General features: G+C 49.8%; 3 protein-coding genes across 3 annotated transcripts; 2 read left to right on the top strand and 1 right to left on the bottom strand.

Moving 5' to 3' along the window:
* The first annotated feature begins 1,060 nt into the window (after positions 1–1,060).
* On the top strand, positions 1,061–2,067 carry LOC116822215 (olfactory receptor 10Q1-like). Its single transcript, XM_032775911.2, has one exon. The coding sequence runs from the start codon at positions 1,062–1,064 to the stop codon at positions 2,007–2,009; it is 948 nt and encodes a 315-aa protein (XP_032631802.2). The 5' UTR covers position 1,061; the 3' UTR covers positions 2,010–2,067.
* Positions 2,068–11,828: 9,761 nt separating this feature from the next.
* LOC116822199 (olfactory receptor 10Q1-like) lies at positions 11,829–12,734 on the top strand. The gene has a single exon (XM_032775894.2). It carries the CDS (start codon positions 11,829–11,831, stop codon positions 12,732–12,734), a length of 906 nt encoding a protein of 301 aa, XP_032631785.2.
* A 5,472-nt stretch (positions 12,735–18,206) lies between these two features.
* On the bottom strand, positions 18,207–19,316 carry LOC116822198 (olfactory receptor 11L1-like). The gene has a single exon (XM_032775893.2). It carries the CDS (start codon positions 19,296–19,298, stop codon positions 18,207–18,209), a length of 1,092 nt encoding a protein of 363 aa, XP_032631784.1. The 5' UTR covers positions 19,299–19,316.
* Positions 19,317–19,727: the final 411 nt, after the last annotated feature.

Genomic DNA, 19,727 nt, shown 5'->3' on the forward strand with positions numbered 1-19,727 from the left:
AGGTACTAGGCAGCAGCTTCATTGCTGCTCTTCAATCTGGAGGGGGCAAAGACACCTCCCCAGCCTCCAGGATGTGTGAGGGAGGGTACAAGTAACCTGATCATTCCAATCAGGATCCAGGGCTTGGAGACAAGATGGGAGGGAATCCATCAGAAGGAACTGCCCTTCTGGTCTGAAACTGCAACAAAGGGCCCCATCATGGCCCTCAGGTGTGGGGCTGGCTGATTTCCATGAACTCCCAGATCTGGGGTGCTTGCTTCAGACTAGCTAGCTCTATACACCCCATCTATCTAATCTATCCATCCATCCATGACAGCAATGCTGGGGTGCGACTGATCTAGAGTTCTGGTTTCCATTCCAACCCCACGTTTCCAGATACTCCCTGCTGCGAGTATGATTGTTTTCAGAGCACGGGAGCCCCAGCAGGACGCCGCGAGGGTGAAGCGACACACTGATTCCTTCCCGCGTTGCACGTGGAATCTGCGCTCAGCTAACTCACACATGGAAGAAGCTGGGCCGCTCTTGAGTTCTGCTGGCCTTGTAGCCCTGCCCCGGGATGGTAAAAACCAAGTCAAGGTGAAAGGTCAGGAAATATCACAATGACGGGCTCCACATTTTCAAAGTGACTTGTGATTTTTGGGTGCCCAGTCTGGGACAGCACAAGTGGGGGTGATTTTAACAAAGTCCTGAGTACTCAGCCCTCATTCAATGGAAGTTAGGTGCCTTTGAGGCTCTGACCCCACCCTCTAAAAAAACCAGCCTCCTTTAAGAGATGTCAGTTTGGGTCCCAAAATCAACAGCTGCTTTTGAAACTCTTAGCTGTGAAAGTTTAAAGTTGCCCTGTGAGCTGAGATGATGCCACTGGGCTCATACAGCAATGTAGGGATGGTCTGCAGGCTCCCAGCACAGTGCTGTATCCAGGTTGCATTGCTGCAGGGTACCCTGAACCCTGTGCCCAAGCACTAGGAGCGTGAGTGCGGTGCACAGTCAGAGCCGAAAGATGCAGTGAGACACACGTCCCCTTGTGTAACTCCTGGTTCCATGGTTCCCCAGCAGGTGAGATGCATCTGGGCCATGGCAACCAGTCCTTCACCACCGAGTTCGTCTTCCGCCCCTTTTCGTCCGTGCCTACGACACAGCAGCTCCTCTTCGTGCTCTTCCTCCTGCTCTACCTGACCATCATCATCAGCAATACCTCCATCCTCTGGGTGGTCTGCACTGACCACACCCTCCTCTCCCCAATGTACTTCTTTCTGGGCAGCCTCTCGGGGCTGGAGCTGTGCTACACCACTGTGGTAGTGCCCCAGATGCTGGTCAGTGTCTGGGATGTCCACACCACCATCCCTGTGGCCAGCTGCGGGGCCCAGATGTTCTTCTTTATGGCCCTCGGCGGTGCTGACTGCTTCCTGCTGTCAGTCATGGCCTACGACCGGTACGTGGCCATCCGGCACCCGCTGCGCTATGCCCTCATCATGACACGACAGCTCTGCTGGCGGCTGGTGGTTGCCTCGCTGTTCCTCGGGGGGCTGCTCTCACTGGAGCTGACAACCCTGGTCTTTGCCCTGCCCTTCTGCAGTCGCCAGATCAACCACTTCCTGTGCGATGTGCCGCCCGTCCTGCGCCTGGCCTGCGGCGACACGCACCTCCACCAGACTGTGCTGTTCAGCGTGGGTGTGGCTGTGCTGGCCATCCCGTTCCTCTTGATTTGCCTCTCGTACGCCCTCATCACGGCTGCCGTGCTGCACATCCGCTCGGCTGAGGGCCGGCGCCGTGCCTTCCACACCTGCTCCTCCCACCTGACAGTGGTGCTGCTGCAGTACGGCTGCTGCGGCCTGGTCTACCTGCGCCCCAAGGCCAACTCAACAGAGGACAAGGACCGACAGATCGCTCTGATCTACACCTTTGTCACGCCACTGCTCAACCCCCTCATCTACAGCTTGAGGAACAAGGACGTCAAGGAGGCCCTGAGCAGAGCTGTGAGGCGGGCACTGACCTCCCAGCCTCAGTGAGAGGCCAGACGGCCATGTCTCTGCAACCAGTCCCTGCCCCCCATACCATGGGCAGACCCAGGCCCCATCCCTGCCCCTCTACAATGAGGAGACCCAGGTTCCACTGTTAGGCCTGGTCACTCCATGCAGCAGAAGCCAGCTGTTTCTATGCCACAGATAGGAGGCAGGGGTGCCTGATGTGGGAGTGGAACATACGGGCTCTGAAATGCAGCTCTAGTTCTGCAGTGCATGAGGTGCAAACCTGCAGAGGACAAGAGAAATCAGAGGATCAGGGTGAAAACTAGTGTCAGCCTGTGGCTGCTATAGGGAAGGAGCTCTCTGCCACCATCTCCTGGTGAACTGGATGAAAAGGCACAATGCCTGACCTCATTTGCACGTTTGTTACTGGCCCTTCCAATGTGAACAACATTTTGGTTATTCTGATTAAAATACAATTAACTTTGGGGGATAACAATATGAAATGTTTTCATTCTTACTGTGTGATAAAAAGGCAATGGGACTGTATTTAATGTGTGCTGAGTGAAGAGTCACCCTTACCAAAATGAGAAATCTCCATCTGTCACCCCTTGGGAAATGGAAATGGGGGTACATTTGGCTTTTTTGTTTGGTTTGTTGAGTGAGTGCATGTATGCATGCAAACAAGCATGGAAGGATTATGTCTAATCCTCATTTTAGCTCTTTAACTTGCTCTCCAATAGAAGTGAGTGAATAGGGGAAGGGGTGTGGGTTAGGATCCTGAGAATATGGTGCTGACAGATAGTCTGCTGTAGCAAGGTGACCCTACAGTTGTAACGGCAATAGTGTTTGGTGTTTCAGGCTGCAGATCTGGCATAAAGGCTACAGGTGATGGTGTGGTGTGAGGTGACACAAAGCTAGCACTGCAGCTAGAAGAGGGGGCATGACAGAGAGGCAGAGACAAGGCATCTCTTCAGAGAAGTCAAGCACTGCACTCCCACCCCCGGGGACTGGGGATGGACCTGTCCGAGTGCACGCTGGGCTGGACTACGCTAACCCTGGACTGGAGAGGAAGGGGAGAAAGGGGTGTGTGAAAGGGACATTTGTCCATCAGACAGGAACACTGGCCTGTGGGGAAACTGAGGCAAAGGACACTGCCCATGATATTGTGTTTTACTTACTATGCACGTAAACATACAGTTGATTTGTTGTGTTTTCCCAAATGAAAGCTGTGTTCCTTTCCCCCTTAATAACGTTTCCTTGTTTCTATACAGACTCATTGCTCATGAGAGGGGAACTGTTGCCTGTTAAGGGCTCCTAGGGAAGGATTTTCCCAGGCATCTTGTGGGTGCTTGAGCTCTTGTGTTGGTTGATTTTCAGGGGAACCCTTAGCTATTTGTACCTGGCCCATTTTGCTGCTGACAACATCTGGCCGAAGGGTCACAATACACCAGAACCAAGTGATCATTGATTTTCCTGTTCTTGACGACTCTTACGGGACTGGCTGTATGGGAAGGGGGAATAAAAAGGGGGCAGGCCAAGAATCCTCTTTTTAGAATCAGCTCCAGATAGTGATGCCAGGGACTTGCTTTAGCCTGGAGAAGAAATTATTGGTTACGTGGCACCCTGGTTAATAGAACATGTGACAAATGATTCTCCTCTCTCTGGCATCATGTGTTACTAAAACCTATGATTAAGGTGTTGAGGCTGTTAATAAAAGGAATTGATATTGGGTCCCTGCATGTCTGGGTGCCCTATGTGAGTGGTATTGGCTTGATTTTCAGAGGGGCCGAGCACCCGCAGCTCCCAGGGACAGTGACTGGCGTTAGAAGTGCTCAGCTTCACTGAAAAGCCCTTTTCAAGTTGGGCACCAACCATGGAGGCACCCAAAGTTAGTGACTAATAAATCAGAAGAATGGGCTGGGGGTCCAAACTTTGGAATTTCCATCCGGTGGGAGAATCCAATATGTTGTTCATCGTTTTCATCCCAATTTGAGATGAAATGTTAACACATTCAAACTTTTCACACAACAAAAAACTACCAAAAATGTTGATTCAGAAATGTTCTGGGTTGACATTGATCTCTCCAGCTGAAGGAAAAGCCTGGAAGCGCTGCCCCAGAGCGGGGAGCCGGGAAATCTTGGGATGCCCAGCACTGGGCAGTCTGCTCCATAACAAACAACCCACGACAAACAGACACACAGAGGCAGGCACCTCATTCACCTGAACTAAGACCGATATTACCCAGTCTGTCCTGTCGAGACACTATTCATTTACACAAAACTTTGTGGAGGGGAGTTAAAGTTGTGGCTGCCTTCCAGAGCATTGGCTAATAAGCATTTATGTGGGCAATAAATATTTGAGAATGGGCTTTTCAGTCTAACAGCCAAAGGTCTAATGAATCAAGGGTTGTGGTGGATTTTCCATCACCGGCAATTTTTAAATCAAGATTGAAAGTTTTTCTTGTGCTTGTTCAACCAGGAATTAAGTCAAGGAAGTTCTCTGGTCTGTGTTATGCAGAAGATCAGATTAGAGGATCACAATGGTCTCCTCTGGTCACTTAATTTATGAATCTTTTAGTCTCCTCTCATAAAATAGGGTCTCCATTACCCTGCTCAGCCTGGTAGCCATTCCCTGCACCTGTTCCAGTTTGAATTCTGGCCATATGAGCTATGACTATATCAATGTGAGACTTCTGTAGCCCAGACTCAGCTGCTGGAAAATCTCCCCTGAGAAAATGCTTAGTCATGGTGCCCCATCTACACTTTAAAGGAACACTAGTGTTACAACAACAACAAAAACCCCAAACCACAAACGTAAGAAAACCAGGGAATGCAGTCAAAGCAATGTTTCCTCCAGACCAGTCTGAGCTGCTAGGGCTTCTCTTCATGGGCAAAAAAAAAAAAAGAAAGTGCTTTTCAAATGTGCTAGGTCAAAGGAGGTCCCTTAGCACACGGGTTGATGTGTGTAGCCATGTTAGCTGCAATCGCGATCAGCAACAATTCATTGGTAGCTCCACCACACCACTTTCTTCTTCGATGGCACTTCGGCGGCAGGTCCTTCCCTCCAAGAGGGACTGAGGGACCCACTGCTGAATTGCCGCTGAAGAGCCTGATGTGCCGCCTCTTCCCCTTGGCTGCCCCAAGCACTTGCTTGCTGAGCTGGTGCCAGGAGCCAGCCCTGGTTAGCTGACCATTTTATAGCCTAGAAGAGAGCTAGGCATCAAATAGGAACATTGGACTGGAAAGGCCCTTTGAGTCCTGTCCTCTGCTCTCCCAGGAAGCCCCGTCATATAGGCCTGTTCATAAATGTATTAAACTCTACCTTAAAACTAGTTAGGTCGTTTGTCCCTGCTCATCTTCATGGGAGGCTGCTCCAGAACTTCCCTCCTCTGACGGTTCAAAGAGGATTCCAAATTCCAGCCTGAAGTTGCTCAAGGCCAGTGTCATCTTCACGTGTTCTTGTGCCAACACCATCCTTTAGCTTAAAGAGCTCTTCTCCCCCTGGTGTATTTAGAGAGAGCGATCAGATCCTTCTCAGCTGCCGGTTTGCTAGGCTGTCAGGGACCCACAGCTGAGCCCAGACACAGCTCATTGCCCTCAGCTGATTTATCAAACACACCTGGCCCTCTGACTGGCCAATGACTGCAGTAGGCACATTCTGAAACCCTGCAAGAGGTATGGGTCTCTGGCTACTCTGTGGCATTCCACACCTGCAGCTGTGTTTCTGGTCCTGTAGCTCATGCCTGGTTTCCTCCCCACAGCTCTGGGATCCTTGCTTCCACACCTAGTCCTGCTACAGCTGATACTCTGGCTCCAACCCTGGGCTCCTGATTCCCGGCTCTTGGCTCCAGCCCACTCCCTGGGCTTGATAAAGTGGCTCCTGATTTGGACCCTGTTCACTTCTGCTCCAACCACTAGGCTAGTCTCCTGTCCTGACCATTAGGCAAGACCACCCATGTCCTGGTCCTTCACACAGGCTTAGCAAACAAGCCAAGTGCCTTTAGTCACCTCCCATATGTCAGCCTATCTCCTAATGAGCCTTTTCGCTCAAGCCACTGAGCTAGTAATGCCACTGAGCTAGAACCGCACTCTTTTGGTCCATCAACGTAGGGCCTAAAGAGACCTGGATGACAACTTGGCTTGGCTTGTGTCAGACTCTTAAGCCTGGTCAATTTTCAGTGACTGACTCTGACTGATCAGGAGGAAGATTGTAGTGGAGAGGGTGAGGATCATGTTGCGGTAGAGGAACAGGACTGAAGTAGCATAAGGTGCTACAGGGGAAGAGGGGCTGAGAGGAACTGGCAGAGCTGGGTGGGGTGGACTGGCAGGAGTGTTGCAGGCTAGGAGCTGCTGCTGTGCTTGTTGTGGGACTGCATTAGCAGCAGGAATGGAGGTGCATCATCCGACCTGTGTGTGGGGAGCTGACCCTGCACCTAGTGGAGTTCCTTCCCTCCCACTCATGATGGCCCCTTTGTCTCTGCCGGGCACAACCCTTGTCTGTGTCTTGCCTGCCATTTTGCCAAGTTTGTGTCTCTCAGATCAGAACTGTCGTCTCTCCCTAACGAGCCCCTTTGCCACCTAAACCATTTCCCAGTGGCAAAGGGAACATTTGCCAAGGGGCTCAGAGGGATATATTAGAATGGGCCCAGTGGTAGGTGTGGGGAAAGCAGCAATGAAATTCCACAAGAGAAAAGCCAAACTGACCATCCCAGGGCCACCTCCTTCCCACCTTTCTCTCATACTGCCCCGGCCTCTCCTAAGGTTTGCACAGGAAATGCCCCAGGGCTCCCAAGGGTTCAGCATTGATGCCCTCACAGATGTGACATCTCCTTCTCCATCCTTGTACTTCACTTGTAGCTCAGTGGTTTGCATGTAGGCTGGGGCATGGAGAATGGGTTGCTCAGGATACCCCGGCAGGATCTCTTGCGTTCTAAGTCACTGGTTTTAACCTGGCCTGAGGCTGGATAACTCCAGGTGTGGGAGAACGGGACCCATAGTTTCTCACTTCCATCGTTATTTTGCCCAGGAACCCCAAAAAGACACCCCAAAGATTTTACAATCCACCAAACTCGACTGAGGGTGAGGGGCTGGTGTGGGGGTGGGGGGATGTGGAGCCTTTCACCTCTGGGGCTTCAGTTCCACATCAGAGGGATGAGCTCTGGGGCACCTGAAACAACTTCAGTCAAAGTGCCGGCTGATGAGGCTGGAATGTCCCATGGGGTGGGAGGGGGGAAGCCATTGGCACCAACTACACCTTTTCCCCAGCTCCAGAGAGAGGGTTAGTTCAGCCACTGGGCCTTTTTACCAGCCCATTGACATTGGACTGACAGGCCTTCCTCAGCATCCGTCTGTGACGTTATTGATATAAACTGGAACCATATAGAACATGGTTGCAACCAAGGTCCTGTAGTGGCACCAAATCTTATGTAAAGAGGGTCATATAAGGTGTCTAAGAAAGAGGTTGCTGGTAGATATCGTTGTTTATGTATGTATCATCTGTATTGACGTATAATATGCTCTCTCCTGTCGTATTTCAAATTTGCTTCTTCGGGAGACCCCAGAAATTGGTGTTGGCTTGCCTAGCCTGCTTGATGGCCCATTAAGCCATCACCTACACAATGACCCATGGAGAGAAGGCAGATAGCCTTTAATCAGCGTGTGCGGAACTTGCCCATGTGACTGAGATTCATTTTGCTGTAATTTTCCACAGAAGAACAGAAGATTGTTTACCCCGGAATATATATAGGTGAGCCTCATTTCGGCATCTGTCTTAATCTACTTCCGTACCTTACTTGGGCAGACTTTGTACAACTGAAGCTCTGCACAAAGAATAGTACCCATCCAGCGGGGAGTTTCAGAGACTTATTTGACCTGCAGTACATATCAGCCAAGCCTAACTAAGAACTTTGCACTTACTGTGGATATGATCCTATTAACAATTCTGGCTTCATCCTACTTCTTTCCTTTATGAATAAACCTTAGATTTAATTCTAAAGGACTGGCAACAGCTGATTTGTGGGTAAATCTGATCTTATATGACTGGTCTGGGGCTTGATTCTTTGGGAATAAGAGAACTGTTTTCTTTTACTGGGGTGTTGGTTTTCATAACCATTCTTCCCCAGGATGAGCGGGACTGGTGGTGATACTGGGACACTGAAGTTTCTAAGGAAATTGCTTTTGTGACTTATGGTTAGCCAGTGGGGTGAAACCAAAGTCCTCTTTGTCTGGCTAGTTTGGTTTGCCTTAAAGGTGGAAAGACCCCAGCCTTGGGCTGTAAGTGCCCCCTTTAAGCAATTGGTCCTGAATTGACACTCTCAGTTGGGTCCCACCAGAACCACATCATCACACCATCTGAGCCTCATGGAATGTCCCCCCAAAGGGGAGCCTGGCACAGGATTCATTCCAGGGGGAGGGGCGGCTCCAGCCCCCAGCACGCCAAGTGCGTGCTTGGGGCAGCATGCCACAGAGGGTGCTCTGCCGGTCGCCAAGAGGGCGGCAGGCAGAGCACCCCCCCGCGGCATGCTGCCCTGCTTGGGGCAGCGAAATGTCTAGAGCTGCCCCTGTCCAGGGGCTGAGATCAGGTAGGCTCCAGAGAGCCAGGTCCTTCAATCCTCTCCTACCCTCAGCCCAGCTCCTCCTGACAGCTCAGAGGGGAGGAGCCCTTGGTCTTGCCTGGCAGATAAATACCTCTCCCTGCTGGGCAGCTCCAGTTTCCCCCACCATATCCACTTGCTGAGTTCCAGGCTGAGCCACCTGACCCCTGTGCTGGTCCCCCCCAATCCCATGTCCTCTCTCGGGGGCTGAGATCCATTGGAGACTCCCGTCTGTGCAGGCTGGACCGCTCGGGAGAAGCCACCAATCTAGGTAAGGCAGGTACTTTCAGAGTCCTGCTGTGCAGATTTATCCCCTCTGGCTTGAAGGACACTGTTCCCTCATTCCCACCCTTCCCTCTTCAGGAGGTGGTGAATGGTGGGAAGGCCATGCAGGGGGTGGGCAGAGGGTATTGGTGGAAGGCTGTGGGGCTATTAATTTTTCCTCTTCATGCCTCAGTTTCCCCATCTTACAGAGAGGGAAAATGATACTGGCCTACTTTGTGGAGCACTTTGAGATCTCCTGATGAAAAGAGCTCCAGAAGACCTTGGAATTGTTATTATCGGGGATCCTGCTGCCACTTTAGCTATTTTAAAATGTGACTCTGGATGGCATTCCACAGAGACGCCCGCAGATCCATCTGCCTGCTCAAGGTCCGACAAACCATGACATACAACATTTAAAGCTGCCTCGGTAGGCACAGGAACTCGCCTATAAACAAGTGGGCCCTTTATCTGCCACTGTATTTGCAATCCAGTTGCACCTCACCAATGTGTCTGTCTATGGTTAAACGTCAGGGGACGCGCTATATGCCATTCCCTCACCCCCCTCCCCAGGTGCCAACTTAGTGATTTTGTCACAACATTTAGAGACTTTTTGGTTTCCCTAGCGAGGAAATAAAGCGACCAGTGACAAATCTAGTGACTTTCACTGCCAATTACAGTCGTATTCAGAGCAAGAAGTTGCCAGTTTGTATAGTCACAAAATCCTTCACAAGCAGCTCAATAGTGTTAATAAAATCCATTCCATGTTCTTCTTACTGCACTCGTTTGCGTACCAAGTCAGTGTCATTTCAGCTCACTTGGGCATGGCCTCAGAAGGAAGAGCATTCCAGGGTTTTTTGGGCTTAGAGGCTGTGAATGAGAGGCCGGTGTGACTAGAGCTCCCAGTTGCTTAGCACATAACTGGGGCTCAGCTTTGATTCCTGGTTGGCAGGGAGGGGGTGAAAAGCCAGATTTAATGGGGAGGGGAGGCTGGAAGAGGGGAGGATACCACACTAAGGGGAAAGGTCATGATCTTCTGCTTAATAAAAACTATTAGTGACCAGGGCAGGCACCACTCCCTGGGCGAGGCCAATGCAGGAAAAAACATTTGTCAACAGACCTTTGAGCCTTTGCCCACTGAAATGATCAAAAACCCTCTCCAAGGAGTGGGAAGCTGGCTTGTCTAGCTGAGCAATTCCTTGGGGCTCTGCTGAACCTGCCCTTGGTACTAGCTTCTGTGCTCACCCTGCCTGGGCGAGAGGACACTCCCAGCTGCTGAACAGAAAGCAGCAGCAATACCAGGTGTTCCCTCTCTGGCTGGATAGTGTTGGCAGCTGAGTTTATTTTGTTATCATTGACCGGCTCTGTTGGTGTCTCTCAGCTGGTAAGGAGCTGGCAGGGGGTTTCTGGAGGTCTTGGCTACACAGGGCAGGGCTGGGGTCCCCCTACTTCTTAACCTGGCATTTGGCTGCCCCTCCAGGCTTCCCTTCGGAGCTCTGCTGTCTGCGGGTGCAGCCCAGATTCCCTTAGCCCCTGCGGGGTTGAGCTGTCCTGGGCAGAGCAAACCTGCCTCCCCTGGTGCAGATGTTGCCTTGAGAAAAGGCTCGTTTGGAATTCTATCCATGCTGCCCAAGAGGGGCAGTTTGGTCTCTCCAGCCATAGAACAGGTTACTCTTTGTGCTGATCAAATCCCACCAGGGGGTCACTCCTCCCCTAGATCCCGGGGCTCAGCTCCTAGCCAGCAAAACCCTCAAACCGTGCCTGAGATCACTAGGGGCTTTGCTGCAATTGTTGGTTCTGAATTCTCTGAACTTCCCTTCAATTCTTGCTGTCAGCCTGTGTGTGGATTTTGTCTGCTTGGGGTTTAGCTGTCTGGGGAGGAAAGCAGGGGGCGAGGGGGAATGGAACAGGGATCTGCACATTTCTAGACCACTCCAACGACAGCTAGCCTGGTAGCAAACATTCAGAGGAGTGAGATGCAAAGAGACTTTGCTTCTCCATGAGATTCATTCAGGGGGAAACCGAAAACAGAGAATAGCCCTTTAAATAAAGGAGAGGGGGGATGAAGAATGTTAAAAATAGGGGGAAGAAAGACAAGGAAAGACAATACACAGAAAAAAGAAGGAGAGGAAGACAGCAAAAGGCTGGGCAATTTGATGCTGTGGACAAGGCGACCCTGTAAAGCGGCGTTTGATTCCTTGCACCAGTTCCCCCAGCCCTCTTTTAGTTTGCCTGAAATCATCTTGTGTAACCAGGTCAGCCAGAAACCCCCTGCCAGCCCCCTACCAGCTGAGTGACCCCAACAGAGCCACTCAGTGATAACTTCATAAACTCAGCTGCCAAGACTATCCAGCTGGAGAGGGAGCACCCAGCATTGCTGCTGCTTTCTGTTCAGCAGCTGGCAGTGTCCTCTCACCCGGGCAGGTATATATAAATTCGCTTTTGAATTCTGTGGGAAGTTTGTTTACTGACAATTTTGACAGTTTTTGAATGCTTAAATAGTGACATCGAGTGACTTTTCAGGGTTTCTCTGGTGACTTCCTGCTATGTGGAGTTGGCACGTGTAATATTTGCATGGTACAGTTGTCGCGCTGCAAATGGCTTCATGATGCAGCAGCTCCCAGGTATCATGGTGCCTGAAGTTAATCAGATTTTACTGCTACAGGCCCTGATTTAGCTAAACGGCCATTTTCAGGACAGCACCCCGGCAGAGGTTTAACTTTAAGCCTGGGTGCAACTTTCAATGGAGTCAATGAGCCCCAGGCCTGCCCTACACTCAGATGTAACTATTTTGGCCATGACCCTGTCATTCCAGACACCAAATATTCCCCACATGGCTCCCAAATCAACAGTGCCAAGGACTCCATCCAGCTGAGGGGCTGGCCCATGGGTTCCACCAGCTCCTGGCCCCATGGGTGGTGTCTTATCCATCTCACAATGTAGCTCATTGTCTCCCAGCAGAGCATGAGACAGCAGGACCAATGCTCCCAGGGAACCACACAGTGGTGATGGAGTTTGTATTCCTGGCCTTTCCCACCTACCCCGATCTTCAGACCCTGCTCTTCATGGGCATCAGCCTGGTCTTCACAGCCGCTGTGACAGGGAACCTGCTCATCCTGGCGGCGATACGGGAAGACTCCTGTCTGCACACCCCCATGTACTTCTTCCTGGAGTGCCTGTCCATCATCGAGCTTGGCTACACTGCAGCCATCTTCCCACAGATGCTGGTGAATGCCCTGCAGGAGAGGAAGAGAATCAGCTTTGGGGGCTGTGGGGCCCAGATGTTCTTCTTCCTTGGTCTGGGCAGCTCAGATTGCTTCCTGCTGGTGGCCATGGCCTATGACCGGTATGTGGCCATCTGCCACCCACTGCATTACACACTCATTATGACGCGGCAGCTCTGCCTGTGGCTGGTGGCTGCTTCGCTGGCCCTTGGAGGACTGCTTTCCCTGCAGATCACAGTGCTGATCTTCCGCCTGCCCTTTTATGGTTCCAATGGGGTCAACCATTTCCTCTGTGATGTCAACCAGGTGCTGAAGCTGGCCAGGACTGACACCCGCTCGGAGGAGATCGCCCAGTTCATCGCCAGTGTCCTTATAGTCATCCTCCCCTTCCTCCTGATCTGTGTCTCCTATGTCTACATTATCACCACCATCCTGCGCATCCGCTCGGCTGAGGGCCGGCACCGCGCCTTCCACACCTGCTCCTCCCATCTCATGGTGGTGCTGCTGCAGTACGGCTGCCTCAGCCTGGTCTACTTACACCCGAAGGGCAGCTGGTCGGATGAACTGGACCGGTTGATCTCACTGGGATACACATTTGGAAGCCCCATCTTCAACCCTTTGATATACAGCCTGAGAAACAAGGAGCTCAAGGAGGCCATTGCAAAAGTCTTCAGGAGACGAACAGGGTAACGGCTTTGCAGAGGATACAGGTCAGCATGGGAAATGACATCTTGGATCTCCCACAGCGAGTAGTTGCCCTTAGTCCACCTCACTGAGTATCCTGCCTCCTGCAGACCAACAGCCCAGCTCACCTTATAGCCTACTTCCTGCTTCATTGGATCAGGTTAATGATCCAGCCAGCCAGCCTGGGATCGGGACAGGTGCTTCAGAGGAAAGCAGAAATCAATCCAAGCTACAGAATAATGCATCTGGACTCATCTAGATTTGTGTACCAGAGGGGACAGGGTGGGATTTTTTTTCTCAGCCCCATAGGCTAAACCATTTCTGCTGTGGAGAATACAAATTGGAACCCTTTGAATTTTCATCCTGTCTGGATTCACAGCAGATGCTAGTCGTAAGATTCTGCTGAATTAACTAAGTTACTTCACTGTGTTAGGTGGATTCTCTCTGAGAGAGACTTGAATGTCTCCAGTGAAAATTCTTTTAGCACACAGAGCTTCAAGATTCTTGTGTAAGCAGGCTCTGAATGAATTCTCCCCCGATATCTAACTCGGAGGGGGAGAGACTTCAGGAGCAAACTGTATTTAAATGAACACACCTCCTCTGCTTAGATATCTGGCAGATAGAGCAGTGCTGCTCAAAGTAATCAACTTTGGCTGGTGTTGGGTTACAAATCGTGTTAGTACTGAATGCATGAATAGTGAAATGCTGTTATCAATATGGTTGTCATTATTGTATGAATGAAGGGGAGCAGAACTGTGCTCAACCTGTTCCAAATGAGGGGGTCACCCTCAGCTGAAACGACCTTGTTAAACCAAAACAATGAGGAGTCCTTGTGGCACCTTGGAGACTAATAAATTTATTTGAGCATAAGCTTTTGTGGGCTAAAACCCACTTCATCAGATGCATGGAGTGAAAAATACAGGAAGCTGTATAAATGTTACAGCACATTAAAAGATGGGAGTTGCCTTACCAAGTGGGGTGTCAATGCTAACGAGGCTAATTCAATTAAGGTGGAAGTGGCCTATTCTTAACAGTTGATGAGAAGGGGTGAATATCAAAGGAGGAAAATTACTTTTGTAGGGCTACCAAGGCCAATGCAGTCAAGGTGGACGTCACCCATTTCCAACAGCTGACAAGAAGGTGTGAGTATCAGCAGAGCGGAAAATTACTTTTTGTAGTGACCCATCCACTCCCAGTCTTTAATCAGGCCTAATTTGATGGTGTCCAGTTTGCAAATTAATTCCAGTTCTGCAGTTTCTCATTGGAGTCTGTTTTTGACGTTTTTTTGTTGAAGAATTGTCACTTTTAAGTCTGTTATTAAGTGTCCAGGGAGACTGAAGTGTTCTCCTACTGGTTTTTGAATGTTACAATTCTTGATGTCTGATTTGTGTCCATTTATTCTTTTGCATAGAGACTGTCCGGTTTGGCCAATGTATATGGCAGAGGGGATTGCTGGCACATGATGGCATATATCAACATATATATAATTTGAAGCGCTCAGACAGTGGAGCAAGCAAGGTGCCTTCTTCCCCAGGTGGGAGGAGAACTCAGTCAGATACATCTCTGAACCCTGGGTCCTCACTGACCAAGGACAACCACTGTGAGCAGGGTATGGTGAGGGAGCAGAGGGGGGCACAGTAAAGGAAATTTTGGTTATAGAACTCACAAAAATGAGGCGGAAGGCACTGCCCCATGCACTCTGGGGTGGGAGTCCTGCTCACAGCTTTGTGATTATGAATCCCGCTTGTGGTATTTTCCCTGATTAATGTTTGGTGACTTCTTTCATTACAAGTTTCTTTTCTATATTCAGACTCTGTGCTTGCGAGTGGGGAAGTGTTGCCTCTCAGAGGCACCCAGGAGTGGTGTATAATTTTCCCAGGTTACTGGATGTGGGCTTGTAACAATGCTGCCTTTGGTGGGACACTTCTGAGAGTACCAATTCAGGACAAATTGCTTAGAGCAGGGCAATTATAGCCCAAGGCAGGGTTCCTTTTTCACATCAAGGCAAATCAAACCAGCCAAACAGAGAAGACTTCGGTTTTACTCCATTGGCTAATCATAAGTCACACAAGCAATTCCTTAGACACTCCAGTTTCCCAGTATCACCACCAGTGCCACTCGTTATGGGGACAAATGGTTATGAAAACCAATACCCCAGTAAAAGAAAAAAGGTTCTCCTGATCCCAAAGGACCAAACCCCAGACCCAGGTCAATATACAAAACAGATCTTACCCACAAATCACGCTGTTGCCAATCCTTTAGAATCTAAAATCTAAAGATTTATTCATAAAAAGAAAGAAATATAGATGAGAGCTAGAACTGGTTAAACGGAATCAGTTACATACAGTAATGGCAAAGTTGTTGGTTCAGGCTTGCAGCAGTGATGAAATATGCTTCAGGTTCAAATCAAGTCTCTGGAGTACATCCCCCGCTGGGATGGGTCATTCAGTGCTTTGTTTACAGCTTCAGTTTGTAGCAAGGTTCTTCCAGAGGCAAGAAGCAGGATCAAAGACAAGATGGAGGGTTTTCGGGGCCTTCTATATCCCCTGTCCATGGAAGGTCACAGCAGCAAGATGGAGTCTGGAGACACATGGGCAAGTCACATGTCCATGCATGACTCAGCTCTTTACAGGCCGATACCATTGTTTACATGTTATTTTGAATGTTCCCAGGAAAGCTCAGATGTGGGTTGTCATCTCCCAAACTCCATTATCAGTTAAGTGTTTCTTGACTGGGCACTTACTGAGAATAGTCCTTTCTCAAGAAGCTGTCCAAATGCTTCACTGAGGCTACTTAGAATCAAAACACATTGAAATGCCAGTATATAGCCAATATTCATAACTTCAACTACAAAATGATACACACATACAGACAGCATAATCATAATCATTACAGAGGAAACATAATAAAACAATACATATTCTACATGCATGCTAAGCTTATCAGGCATCACCCATCTGCCACATGGAGTCACCAGGGCTGGTACTTCTTCAGGTTTGTTTAACTGTCTAGGAATTTGCCTTAAGTCCCCACTACTGATTCTAGATTCCCCAGGTAATGCACCAGTGAGCCAGGAACACAGAGATACATACATCACTTAATACAATACAATGAATACGCCATGTGCCAATAGTGTCTGCAACACCTCAATATAATAGTCTTTGATGTTTCCACACTTATAAGGTCTCACTTTGTCACAGCGTCCCACAGGACGAGAAAGAAGTTAACCCCTTCCCCTCCGCCAGATAGCAATACAAGGTAAGAGGGGAAACTGAGTCACACCTATTTTTTCCATAAAAATAGATCAGACTTTTCATGGTTCTCCATAGGGGAAATGTGAGGTAGGTGAGTGTTATCATCATTCCCATTCATGATTGGGGAAACTGAGGCACAGCAATGCAACCACTTGTCCAAAGGCACATAAATCAATAGAAACAGTGAGCTTAGAACTCAGAAAGCCCGATGCCCATATCACCTTCTCTGACCACTAGGATTTTTAAACTCTGGCATGCTGGCTCACCTGCACTGTCACAAATAGATGTATAACCCCCTCTTTGTGAAACGATCTGCCTGTGCATGTACAGTCCTCAGTGCAACGGAGAACAGTTGGGCACTCTAGATAGGACCATAATAATAATAATTAATAATAACAGGAAATTTCTGATCTTAGAAAGAAAGGGAGAGAGTTTAACACACGTTGAGTACATTAGTTTCATTGCTTGACCTCCATCCCTGCCTGGATAGCTCAGTCAGAAGAGTAACAAACTTTTAATCTGAGGGTCAGTTCCAGCTGTAGTGTAGCGCCCCTCTCCACCTGGTTACCTCCTTTAATGGCAATCCGATTACAGGTTTTGATGGGCAGGTCTGGGTTCTTTTGGATCCCGCCACTCATGCAGCAGGGTGAATCTTTTTTCTTTTTTGCTATTAAATTATTTGGCGGTACCTCCACCTCCCTCGCTCCTTCCTGGCAGGGTCACCAGGGCAGCTTGGGCAGAAAATTCTACCTACAGAATAATCCCCACTTACTTGCCAGATAGTTGGAGACTTCCAAGAAAATAACACACACCTAAAAATATATTCAACACCAATAATTATTAATTAAACAGGCAACATATACAACATAACAAGGTAACTAATTTTAGGGGTCATCTGGTGCCACACTTAAAATACGCTGACTAATGTAACAAGTGTAAATTAGATGGTCCTGTTGGTACGTCCACTTTGCTTGGCCCTAGACTATAAAACTTTCTCAGTGCGTCTTAGCAGTTGTGGGTGACTTGGTCAGTAAGCCAAAGACTCACAAAGTGCGTGACGAGGTGGCGAAGCCTTCCACAGGTGTAATAAGCAGCAGGTTATAAAATCCTCAAACTTGCTTCCCTGGGTAGAACACAGTTCAGGGAGTAGAAGGTCCAAACCACATTTCCTTACTAAACTAACAAACTGTGCACTCTCACGAACTCCATGATTGATTCTTCAGGTTTAGATTGATGTCTGGACACTTCCAGGTGCAGATCTGCCTGCAGGATCCTCTCAGGCAGCAGAATCAGGCTGTGTTGCCAGATCTCCATCACAAGGGGTGCAAGCTCAAGGTGTAGTTATACAACTATCCTAACATCCAAACTGTAGCCTCCTAGCCAGCCTCAGCCACACATTCCAGCAGGCGTTTCCCGCCGCACCTTGGATAGCAGCACTGCCTGTGTGACTTATCTCACCTAGGAGCTGGAGGTGAACCCAGCCTGGTGGGGAAATTTCTCAGCCAAACGTAACAATTGGGAAATCATCTGGGAGGAAAACCCAGATGAGGATCTGCTGTTGGTGTCCCTAGGCCAGTTCTCAGGGGGAACCATGCTCACAGGCCTGGGACTCACCAGCTCCCACACAGCCTTAGCTATGCCATGCCCCTGGCTGGCTTCAGCCTCAAAAAGCTTCTCCTTTTTCTGATACTCCCTAGCAGGGATCTCATTCCCTGTTGGTTACTGGCGGACTCTGAGTTTGCCTTGGCCCTCTGCCCTGAGCTGCCAGTAGACGGAGCTCCAGAAATCTAGTCATCTCCTTAGTGGTTACAGTAGCTTTTGGGGTCACACTCATGATCTAATGTGTAGGATGACCGGGGCCACAGGCCTGGATACTTATTACTGAGGCATTTTGTTCTTGTCTGCAAACTGGGCACACCGGTTTCTTATCTCAGGAACTGCCTTCCTCCATCCTCCCCTGTACTTCACACGGACGGCCCGTGCATCTGGCGGTGTTTCGTAACTTCCCCCCTTGCTTTTTCCAGACTGCTGCGTTTGCAGCTGGGGTGTTTTGCAGTTGCTATATGCGTGTGACTCGTGATGGAGATTTTTGTAAGAAATCTTGATTTGTGCTGTGCAATTGCGCATGTGTAATCTTAGATAATAAAAGAGGCAGGTGAACTCAGAAAAGCAGCTTTTTCACCTCCTCGTTTATCCTGCAAATTGGTGTCGAGTCTTTCCTTCGCTAATGGTCCCTCCTGGCCTTAAGCTCTATGAAAGATGTCTGGAAATGAGTCCCAGCTGGCGAGTCAGCTCCATGAAGATCATTCCTCTCTGCAGATATACAGCCAGCTTGGCCACTCCTGATCCCATTGATAGGGTGTGATGAGGTGTAGGTCAGGACAGTAAAAGCAGCTTTCACTCTCCTCAGGGCCTTCCCTAGCGCTCTCTTGAACTCCCTGTTCCTCAGGGTATAGATGACAGGGTTCAGCAGCGGGATGATAATGGCATAGAAGACCGACACCACCTTGTCCATGTTGGAGGCCCGGCCAGATCCAGGACGAATGTACATGAATATGACAGTGCCGTAGAAGATGATGACGACGGTGAGGTGGCTGGCACATGTGGCGAATGCTTTGTGTCTCCCCGTGGCTGACGGGATACGGCAGATTGCGGAGACAATCAGGGTGTAGGAGGTGAGGGTCAGGAGGAAGGAGCTGAGCACCACCACCACCGAGACCAGGAAGACCAAGATGTCGGCCACATGGGTATCACCAGTTGACAGCCTCAGCAGGGGTCCTGTGTCACAGAAGAAGTGGTTGATTCGGTTGGTGCCACAGAAGGGCAGCTGTGAGATGAAGGCTGTAGGAAGGAAGGGGGTAAGGAAGCCGCTCACCCAGGAGGCGAGGGCCAGCCGGGCACAGGCTCGGCCATTCATGAGCACCGGGTAGCGCAGCGGGTGGCAGATGGCCAGGTACCGGTCGTAAGCCATCGTAGCCAGGAGGAAGAACTCTGTGGAGCCGAAGAAAAAGAAGAAGTACATCTGGGCGATGCAGGCGCGGAAGGAGATGGCACGATGGCCGTGCTGGAGATCTCCCAGCAGCCGGGGCACTGTGACTGAGGTGTAGCACATCTCCAGCAGGGAGAAGTTTTTGAGAAAGAAGTACATGGGGGTGCGCAGGCCAGCCTCCAGCTGGGAAAGGGTGATGATCACCGCATTGCCAAGCAGCGTGACGAGGTAGATGGCCAGGAAGATGGCAAAGGAGAGGAGCCAAAGCTGGCGCAGGAGAGGGAAGCCCAGCAAGATGAACTCGGTGACCGACGTTCGGTTCTCCATGCTCGTATAGGCCAAGGGTGTTACTTTCAGAGGAACAGCAGCTGTGAGAGAAGGAGGAGGAATGGGACGGGGGCTAAGGGCAAGAGGCAAGCAGAGAGAGAATTCAGGGGACAGCAGGCACAGAGATCAGAGAAGGGCTGGTGCCTCTCTCTGTGTCTCTGCTGTGACCAAACCGAGGGCTATATTCTCTCCCTTGCAGGATACAAGATGCTCCTAGTATCTTATTTGCATCCTGCAAGGGGATAAGAGGGATCTCTGGTGTTTTCTATTCAGTTTTGGGCACCTTGATACCATAAGATACCGGTGAAGTGGAGGGCCCTGGAGACAAAGATATGGGCAGAGCAAGGTGAAATGTTCTCAGAGGAATAGTTTATTCGATGAAATATGCAGTTTTGAAGCTACCAAAACTATTCACGAATTCAGGTTGAA

Source organism: Chelonoidis abingdonii, chromosome 4 (assembly GCF_003597395.2).
Source record: "Chelonoidis abingdonii isolate Lonesome George chromosome 4, CheloAbing_2.0, whole genome shotgun sequence".
Classification (NCBI taxonomy): domain Eukaryota; kingdom Metazoa; phylum Chordata; order Testudines; family Testudinidae; genus Chelonoidis; species Chelonoidis abingdonii.